Source organism: Aulonocara stuartgranti (assembly GCF_965226115.1).
Source record: "Aulonocara stuartgranti genome assembly, chromosome: 12".
In the NCBI taxonomy this organism is placed as follows: Eukaryota; Metazoa; Chordata; class Actinopteri; order Cichliformes; family Cichlidae; genus Aulonocara; species Aulonocara stuartgranti.
In genome coordinates this window covers 26,030,223-26,040,813 of record NC_138948.1, presented here as the reverse complement: position 1 = coordinate 26,040,813, position 10,591 = coordinate 26,030,223, and the positions used below count along the sequence as shown (strand labels likewise).

General features: G+C 40.5%; 1 protein-coding gene across 2 annotated transcripts in view; it reads right to left on the bottom strand.

Annotated features, from left to right (window-relative positions):
* Positions 1-560: 560 nt before the first annotated feature.
* Positions 561-10,591, bottom strand: part of mfsd3 (major facilitator superfamily domain containing 3) — a 30,132-nt gene continuing 20,101 nt past the window's right edge. For both annotated transcript variants that reach the window (XM_082553510.1, XM_082553511.1), the window contains exons 4-6: positions 9,895-9,995; positions 6,397-6,506; positions 561-2,627 (exon numbers count right to left, since the gene is read on the bottom strand). In XM_082553510.1, coding sequence (XP_082409636.1) covers positions 2,430-2,627; positions 6,397-6,506; positions 9,895-9,995 — 409 coding nt within the window. In that variant the 3' untranslated portion in view covers positions 561-2,429. The remainder of the gene's footprint in view (positions 2,628-6,396; positions 6,507-9,894; positions 9,996-10,591) is intronic.

Below are 10,591 nucleotides of genomic sequence, written 5' to 3'. Positions count from 1 at the left end.
CCTTTCTTTACTCTCATCTGCACAGGCTTTAAAATAGAGCTCACAAATTATTTGCCTGCAGTTGTTTCAAACCTCTTTCTTCATACGAAATCATTTACAGTGATCTCTGAGGAAAAATTAAAGGAAAGAAGGGATTGTTTTATGGAGAGAAGTGCAAACTTTGGAAAGGCTTATGGAGACCTAACTAAACAGATACATATAAGGCTCACTTGAAACTCTCCCCTTTATCCCGCAAGACAACAAAATGCCCAGATAACGACAGTGGGTGAAGAAGTGTAAAGTGGAGGTGTATTCAGGTGCCATGTAAGCTGGTTTAATCCTCCTTCATAGCATTTGTTGTGTCATTAAAGCTGTATGGGGTTGGGGATCATGTGACATGCGGCCTATTGACTTCTGTAGCCCTTAGCTAGGACACAACAGAGAGCCAGTGTGGTTTTCAGGGTTGCCACAAGTCAAAAGTGGATTTTCAAAGGCAGGTGTTCCCTCAAAGACCACATAGGACCTTTTTTTTCTAGAATAAAAACGTGATAAAATTCAATAACAGGAAGACAAAAATAGACTCAACGTTTTACTCAGCAGCTTTATTTTTGTGCAAATCTCAGGCAACACAGTAGCTGAGAGACAAGAGATATGCTTTGCTTATACGTACCACAAGTCATCGGACCTGGCTACATGGATAAAAGAGTACAGATGTGCTATGGCATCCCTTTATGTGCCATGTGAGTGAAAGCAGTCTTTTTTTATTTAGATAAACGTGCTGAGGTTACTGCCTTTATTTAAAACCAGTCCATCGTTGTCCAACAATGAATTTTAAGACTTAATTTCTATTATTACATTCAGCTATGTGAAGGATTTTACTTTTATTCTCACCGAGCCTTGTAAGAAAAACATTCTACATTGCTGTTTCATTCGTATATTATAACTGGAGAAAATTATTTTCTATAGGATACAGTACCATAAAGAGTTACAGCATATAGAGCGTGTAATATTGTGCATTTGATATTTTTTTAACATGAAAAAACACAAAAAAAGTACAATGTTGTCAAGAACTGCAGTTTCCCAGTGATGTTGGTCATTCAAGTTTTCTTTAATAACAAGTTCGATTCAAAGGTGAGACGAGATGGCACCATGCAGTGTGTAAGGCTGAGGTTTCCTACAAGAAGCCAAGTGAAGGATGAATGTATTTGGTAACAAAAGAAAAGAAGTATTAAGGAGTATTGTACTCTGCAAAGAAATGAAACAGAATACAGTCAGGTCCAGTCCAGTCGGCTTGTGTTTGGACAGAGACGCCCTTTGTTGTTTGTTTGCAGTTTTACTCTAAAAGTCCACAAATGGATTTTTTTTTTTAACGAAGCAGTACAGATTGGATTTGAATTTAGACTTTCAGCTTTAATTTAACATTTTACCTTACTGTGCTATTCACAGAGCTATTCTACTTTATTTAAGCTATGTTGTGCTTAATGTTTTGGCTGCTGTGACACAGTATTTTCCCAAGTTTTAGGATAAATAAACGATAAAATATTAAGTGTTTGGGTATTACAGCCATGTAACAAACAGTTTATCCACGTTCCTGGGCTACATGAGCTGTATGGTCCTCATTATTTCCCCATAATATACGACCCTGACTGTAAATACTAAATCTGTAACTCTTAATTCTTTTTTTTTTTTAATGAGAAAGTCCCAGTAAATATGACTCTACATTGGTTAATTGTTAGATAGCATGTTGTATGTGTTGCCGCTCTACTCAGTCTGGCTACTCTGTATTTGCCTCCTGTGCATCGTACCATACAGCGTTGATACGAGGTAGCAATTTTTTTTTCCATTTACAGCTGTAAACCATACAACCCAGGAGAATGATTAACAAATTTACATACAGTTCATTATGACCGAACAAGCATAACAAAGAAGCAATATTGCTTTTGGCTACAGCTCTTATTGCTGTCTTATGACAATATTAAAATAGCTCAGATGATTTTATAAAAGGCTTTGATTTTTTTTCCCTTTGATTCCAAGTGATTCTTTTAGACTCCAAACTGCCCAACATTATCCACACCTCATCATCCTCCCTTCAGAAAACTCTACACACTAATCCTTACCTACCCAGTATCTGCAAGCCTCGCCGTACTCCAGTATTTTTAAGACTTTATATATGCAAAAATAAAATATCGCAAATCTGCCAGGGACATGATGTGCAATTAAGAAAACACTCAACAAGAAAAAAAACTCTGTGACAGAGTACTTAAATAGCATGGCTGATTTTCCATTAAAAATGGCTGAGATAAACTTATTCAAGATCTCGTAAACTGAAATGAGTTTCTGAAGTCATGTGAGTTACATTTAACAGGATTCAAGAGCTTTTTAATGAGTCCAAATACTCAAATTATTTCACCACTGTTTCAGAACCTAAGCCAGGATGTTTCACCCTGATCTCATTTGGGCTGCTGGTGTTCCCTAAGAGCACCGGTGAAGGTAGCTGTCCACACGTGCAGGGCCGTTCCGGCAGAGAGGGTGAGGAAGAAGAGGAAGGCAACTTGGAAACCAAACCAATCCACCAAGCCTCCGGCCAGAGCGCTGAACATCAGCTTCCCCAGCACCTCGAGAGTAGCCAAGAAACTGTAGTGGGTCGCCTACAGGGAGAATTGGCAGCCGAGAGGTAGGATGAGGGGAAAAGAGATTAAAAGGGGAAGGTAAAGTAGAAGGAAGTGAGAGGAGAGAAGGGGAAATGGAGAGTTTGGGAAAGAAAGACACATTGTGAGTAAAAAGAGATAGCAGTATTGGGAGTAGAGTGCAACACAGTTACAAAAAAAAACAACAACAACGTGAGACTTCATCCTATCCACCAGCACAGCTTATCACCTTCTGTCTCTTAGGCATTAACATGGTTAACACAATTAACCACTACAGGGAGAAACAGGGCGAGAGATTTGATCTGAAAACTTCTGGGAAAAACAAACTGCAAAAGAAGAGAAAAATCCAAAATGCTGGAATACTGGAAGAGAAGGCGTGAGATCATGGCCTGAGATGATGGAAAAAGGCCAAGTGAAGCAGGCTATCTGATCTCAGCCTTAGGCTTTCAAGAGCGGAGTGAGAGAGGGAGAACAAGAAGGAAAAAGATTACCTAATCTCCCCAAGCCTCCTCCCTCTGCCCAAGAGCAGCAGGTAGCTCTGACAAACATGGAACTCTAGTGACACCTAGACCATTACCTGAGCACATTAATTAAAATTAAGAAAAGCAGAATTCATTAGAACAAATGCTTCGAGTCCTATAATCAGAATACATTTACAAGAAGCCTGCACTGTTAATTGTGAATTTCCCAACTCTGGGGCTAATAAAGAAATCTTATCTTATCTGACAAAGAAATATTTTATCTACAAATTAGTTTTTGTGTTACAAGAGGAAAAAGATACCACACTTAACTTTATAGGACGTTTTTACAACTTTGTCGGGTTCAGAATTGTGCTTTTGTTTGCACACTGTCAACGAGATAAACAAGGGTAACATTACAATCCCTTAAATGTCCCGTGCTGCAAGAAATACTCGTAAGTGTTTCTTACTAAGTGACTAAGTGTTTCCTGCAAATTATTTGTATTACTGTAGGAACAGAGCCATGACAGTTAGTCCAATAATTTATCAGCAGATTAACCCTTAACTGGGATCACTTTGATTTCTGTTTTTTGTTAAAGCAAAAACATTTAATATTCTCTGCAGTAGGGCTGGGCCATATTATACCGTTCACGGTAATACCGGTATAATGTTAGGCAATGATAGGAAAATGAAATATCGCGACAGAATATGAGTAAAACGCGCATGCGCAGTGCCTTTGTTTTCATACACACATGGCAGATTGTTGAGTGAAACAGATGAACCAGAATTGGTTTGTAAAAATGGTGCAACTTCAGTGATGTGGAACTGGTTTGGTGTTTGTCCGTCAGATACACAACAAAGCACATTTTTTTGCAGAACATGCAAGCGGCCGTTGTTATTGTCGTATATGTCGGACTAAGATGCTCTTAAATCTGGGAGTAATCTGGGTCCTAAACTCCGTATGTTTCAGGTCAAACGAACACTGCAGCATCACTGAGAGTTAAAAACTGTCTAAATTCTTTCATCTTTAATAAAACGATCAGCATTGCTGCTTTACCAGGTGTAACTATGAAGTTTAACTTCCAGGCATCCATGAAAACAAAATTTATTACATTTAATGGAGTTAGAAGTTAGCAGAAGCTAGCGGAAGTTAGCTCGCTAGTTTCGCTAGTTACCTAAGCATGATATTGCATGTTCTGACTGATTTCTGAAAAAATTCAAACGTACAGCTCTGCTTTCACTTCCAACATAAATGAAGACAGGAAACTAAACAGCAGTGACGTTTGTAGGGTTACTGAAGTTGGGCTAGCTGGTATATAATGATGTGCTACGTGATCGCTAGCGACACAGCTATGTTAGCATAACATAAACAGTGAAGCTGGAGGACGAACACTAACACTTTTCCACTTATAAAAGTTAACGTGAAGGTTCCTCATAGTTAGAGACAAATGCAATCGCATGGCAGGATGCTGTAAACGGACCAAACTTCAGTCAGGAGAACAACTGAGATAATCCATCCACAATACGAGGTTAGTTATACTGCAACAACATGGGAATAGAGCGGTTGCCAAAGAATTCAACATTAATGAATCAATGGTACAGAAGTGGAGGAAGCAAGAAGAATGAGTTTAATAAAGTTTGATTTATCTGACTGCTTTGATTTGCTTAATGTGCGTTATAATCCCGTGCACCTTATGGTCCGAAAAATGCGTACTGCACACTGCAGTTTAATGTTGCAAAGCACCTCTTTTTAACTTCAGTGGATATTATACATGGTTATGCTCAGGATATGTCAGCCCATTTCTACTGGAAATGCCTTTTGGTTAAACTTTCAGCAAGGAATTTGCATTTGCACTGTTACATTTTTATAAAGCTTTAATGTACATAAAAACCAGCTTCTTGTTTAAGTGAAAATAAATGGAAGGTTGTCTTTTTGCGCTAGTAATGTTGTGGAGTTGTATTTTGTCTCGCATCAATTATATCGTCAGTTATATCGTTATCGCAAATTTTCAAATATATATCGTGATAAATATTTTTGGCCATATCGCCCTACTCTACTCTGCAGTTCACTACCGTCTTTTCTTTTCTTATTTATGACTTTTTTTTTAGATTTTGGAGAATGGACCATGCTCACTAAATCAGCTGAGGGCATTTCTCACTGGAAAAAAACAAAGACTGAAAATCATATCAGAATCTGATGAGTGGTGAGTGGGGTCTGTGGTCTGCAGGCTGAGGTAGAGCGCTCTGAGAGCCTGTGTAACCACAGTTAAGTGAAGTGCCTTTATTCTGAGCAACTTGTTTAACGGATTCGGTTTCTTTCTCCTGGGGATCGTTAACAAGCACTCACAGTATCAGTTTTCTGTTACTGGATAGCACTACCTTCAGTAACGCACACATTTACACACCAAGCGCAGGTGAGCTAATGCTCTCCTCTCATGTATGTACACACAGACCAAAATCCCACACCGACACTACAAAGAAAAACAGCCAGTCTGTGTCATGAGAATCTCTCAGATTAACCTCTGCTCTCCTTGTGAAATGCTGTACTTGTTCTCTCTCCGTTCATTAAGTTAAATTTCATAACTGGATCCTGGTGTCTGTGCTTCAGCTTGTGATTTTTTTCCCCTTCATCTTTCTTTTTCACTTTAGGACTGACAGCAATTTAAATGATAATTTGTCACCTTCAGAGATTGACTGAGTGACGTCTGAATGGCTGTGTGAAAAACGATCACCTCCAGGCAACGCTGGCCCAGATACGACGGGGACAAAAGGAGTTATGTCAAAGAGGAGAAAATGAGCAAGGAGAGGAAAAAATTCAGAGTTGGAAAAGAGAGCGTTTAAAAGACTAGAGAATGACAAAGAGACAGGCAGTAGGAGGGACAATGTCAGCAAGGGGGCCAGCAATGCAAGGAAACTGGGGCTGCTGAAACTTGACATTTTCCAGGTGGAAACAGCTGATGAAAACTGACAGGTACAGGTGACAAAAGGTATGGCACTTAATGCTGAAAGATTTCCCTCTCCAGCATCACTTTGACAACCAAAGGAAATGAGCTAACATTACATAATTTAACCTAAACAGAGGTGGTTGGGGGGGGGGGGGGGGGGGGGGGGGGGGGGGGAGAGAAAGACAGAGGGTGAAAACAATGAAAAGACTGTATTGTTGGCTTGTTGAGCCACAGGAGACCTAACAGTAAAGCACAACGCAATAAACATTAAAAAAGATGATGACAACAGAGCAAAACTTGTACATGAAAGCAGCCCTGGGCTAGTTAATGAGCTTGTTGGCGGGAATGGACAGAACTCCTTTTTACCTGAATGCTTTCCTCGGCCCTCTGAGTGCAATGCATCATGGTAGTGAAGGTGAGCGTGGTGATGAGACCACCCAGGAAGTGTTGAACACTCATGCTCAAGACTGCCATACCTGAGAAAGCACACACACGCAAGTAAAATGGATCAAAACCAGCCTTGACGCATCTGAGTCTAACTACAATAAGACAACAGAAAACCCAGCAGTTCCTTTTCTGAAAGCAGGCAGAAAGCTTGCAGCTTTACACGTCGTTTTCTCTGCTACACTACTCACTTTACAATTCTATGTTAAAGTGAAAGCAGAGAGACAAAGCAGCGAGAAACGGTAATCTGCTGAAGTGCAGCTCCCCCCCCTCAGTCCCAGTCCCCAAAACACATGTAGTGTATCCTCTGAGGGGAAGTGGCAGAGCAGTGTTAGTGGGGAAACAGAGGAACCACAGAGCCTATCTGTCTCTGCTCCCACTAACACTGAATTATTCACTCAAGCCGCCAGAGTTTTTGCCGAGCAAGACTCTTCAGTCAGCGACATAAGACTGGTGGAGTCAAAAAGATACACCGACTGATCAGACTGGAAGAACGGGAAGCGGAGGGTTATCATGTAATATTGAAAAATCTGAAACTGAATGTTTTTTTTCTGTTTTGAGGGTTTTTAGTCAAGTTTTCCTGAAATCTTTGTTCTGGGTTTAAAATGGAGGCGGGAGATGCCTCTACTTTGAGTTGGAGAAGCTTGATAGGGTAAGAGACGGGCTCAGGAGGAGATGAATGGTGTGAATGTGAATCCCGACCGGCTGTTCAGCGCAATCAGATGTGTCATTCAGACATTAATAAATGAATAACTGTCTGGAGGGAGACCTCTCCTACAGACGTTCTCCACGTCATGCATTAAGACTGAACGCTTGAACTATAGGCCACTGGTTAACACAAGGTCTAACAGCATTTGAAACTGCCAGTGACATTAGTACCAGGCTTTACATCCAAAGTTTGACCTTTCAAACTTGACCCACTTTTCCTTCTAAGGGTTCTTCACTTGTCATACAGCTGACACAAAAAGTGTTCAAAATCTCAAACATTTTATATTGTAGTCATTCATGATTTCAACAACTCTCTTTTCCCCAATCTTCCTATTTTAGTTGCTCCCATTAAGGGATCCCAATAGGATTGTTCGCCTCCATCTAACCCCTTGCATTCTTTTCCGTCACTCCAACACTCTGCATGTCCTCCTTGACTACATCACGAATCTTCCTCTTTTCTTCCCGCCTGGCAGCTTCATGTTCAGCATCCTTTGTCCAATAATCCCACTATCCCTCCTCTGCACATGCCAAAACCATCTCACCCTTGTCTCTCTGATATCCTCATTTCTAATCTTGTCCATCCTGGTCACTAAGCACCTGGCACCTGTCTTTCTGTCAGGGCCGCCATCTCCAAACTACACATCATAAAAGGACTCACTACCAAGTTGCAAGCCTTTCCTTTCCCTCTTGCTGCCCTCACCTGTCACAAATCACCCCTGACACTTTCCCCCATCCACTCCAACCTGCCTGCACCCTCTTGTTCACCTTTCTTCTGTACCGTCTGTTGCTTTGGAGGGTTGACTTGAGATATTTAAAATCATTATACCTGTCTCTCTCTCTCATTCATACACATGTATTCTGTCTTACTTTTGCTGACTTTCACTTCTGTTCTCTTCAGAGCACACTTCCACCTAACCAGGCTCTCATCCATCAGCTCTCTACTTTCACTACAGAGCACAATGTTATTTGGAGACATCACAGTCTCTCCATAGGCTCCAGCTAACTTCATCTGTTAGCCTGTCCATCACCACTGGAAACAAGAAGGGGTTCAGGGCCCATCCCTGATGTAATCGCACCCCTCACTTCAGACCCACCTGTCACTCCTACCACACACTATACAAATTGCCAGTTTAAAGAAGAAGGTTTTGGAAGCCCTACTTCTAAACGTCTCTTGTTATATATCCGACTGGAGCGATGACGTGTTAGGCCAATGACTACAGGTCAGCTTCAAGTGCACATGGAAATGCATTAAATCTGAATGAATCTACTGAAAGATTTACATCTTATCCTGTCACAACAAATGTCTAATGTAAAACCCTGCTACCGAAGTCTTACTTAACCTCAATATCAAGTTACTTTCCTGTCACTGTCACTATAAACAAACAAAGAAACAAATAAATAAATAAATATCAGCTGCTTAACCACAGAACTAACACTCATTTTACACATATCCAGAACCTAAATGCACTAGCAGAAATACCATAAAACAATAGCATTGCAGTAAACCTGGGGACTATCATTGCTTGTGTCTTGCTGAGCCTGCCATAAGCACTGAACAGCATTATTTTTGCTGACTTCATTCCCTGCTGATAAAACTGTAACTGTGGCCACTGTTAGGCTTTGTAGCTTCACTGTGTTTGGTGTGTGTGTGATATTATTCACTGCCATTCACAATTTTTAAAACAAAGAATATAAAGATTCTAGGTTAATACGGGTCAGTGAGTATTAACACTTGTTTATTTGATTACTGCATATATGCTCATTGACATGATGACCAAACATGTAGCTCTTTGTTTTCATTGCCCGCTTCTGTCATATTTACATCAGAGCACCAAACATAAACCGGACTAAATAATCCAGAATTGTAGCATTTGTTAAAATATTTTGAAATCATTTACTTTGTGACCATTGTCTTAGGCTACGTTCACACTGCAGGTCTTAATGCTCAATTCCGATTTTTTGATCAAATCCGATTTTTTTGTCTGCTCGTTCACACTACAAATAAAATGCGACAGCAAACGCTCTCTAGTGTGAACGCTCAAAGCGGCCCGCATGCGCAAAAGAAGATGTCACACACAACGCGCTCTGTTTAGACCCAGAGCAACAGTATTGTTTGACTGATGGCCCTTAATATAAAGACTTCGGACTTCACGTTTCCCAATTTTTGCTTTAAGTTGTTTTGTTATTTACATAATAATGTAAATTTACATAATACTTTACATAATATTTTCATAATAATGTAAATAACCTAATAATGATCCTTATTGCTGTTTAAGAGAGGAGCGGTGCTTCAAAGGATAGCTGCAGATTTCTGTCAGAATCTGCAGATTAAACAGTACAAATAAAATGTTTACGTTGTCTTCCCAACAGTTTCACTGACATCTACGCTGGATGGCCAGGAAGCGTTCGCGATGTCGTATCGGGTGCTTCTCCGGCGCTGATAATTGGCTTCAGTCTTGTGTCGGTGACGTAAAAGACGGATTTAATGCGACATGACCGTTCAAACAGCAGTCGCTTTCTAAAACATCGGATATGTATCGGATTCAGGACCACATACGAAAGTGACCCAGATCGGATTTGAAAATATCGGATTTGCGCCGTTCACACTGTCATAGCATGATCAGATATGGGTCGCATAGGGTCAAAAAAATCGGATTTGATGCGCTTTCGCCTGCAGTGTGAACGTAGCCTTATTGTGGGTTTGCTTCTCACCTTTCATGAGCGGTGATGGTTCGAGGACAGTGAGCAGAGAACTCTGGAAGACCATGCTGATTGTTCGCAACACAAACACGCGCCGCATCAGGGCCCCGATGCTGAGGAAAAACCAGCAAACAAGAAGATCATCAAAGAGCTGTTAACTAACTTTTAAGTGTATTGATGAGCAGTGTGATACCTGATGAAAGCCACTCCAAGCTAATATCATTAAATTTAGAGACACTTTGTTTGTTTCTTCGCATTTCACAGACGCACGCGCGCACACAGTTACATACGTGCACGTGCATAAGTAAACAAGTCCCCAGACACTAATTGATTCCCTGTTAGTGCAAGAAAATCATCCCCCTGTGGGTCTGGTTCATGACGTAATCAATAACCTAAGGAGATCCCCAGCATGAGAAAGATAATTAATCACTGTTAACATACATAAAAACACACACACGCACTCACACTGTTGTGTGACATCAGGGATTAACAATGCCAATCACTCAGAGGATACCTGCCACTCAAGGGACTGTGTGTGTTTGTTTATGGGGTTTTTTTGCATGTAATTATTTATGTGTTTTAAAAAAAGGTTGTGAGAAAGAAAGGGACACACAAGACAGGTTATCTGATTTAGTTAGGTAAGAAAATCTGAATTTATCTTTCATATTCAGACAGACTCTTTAAACATGTCTGCCAGTATAAATGTGAC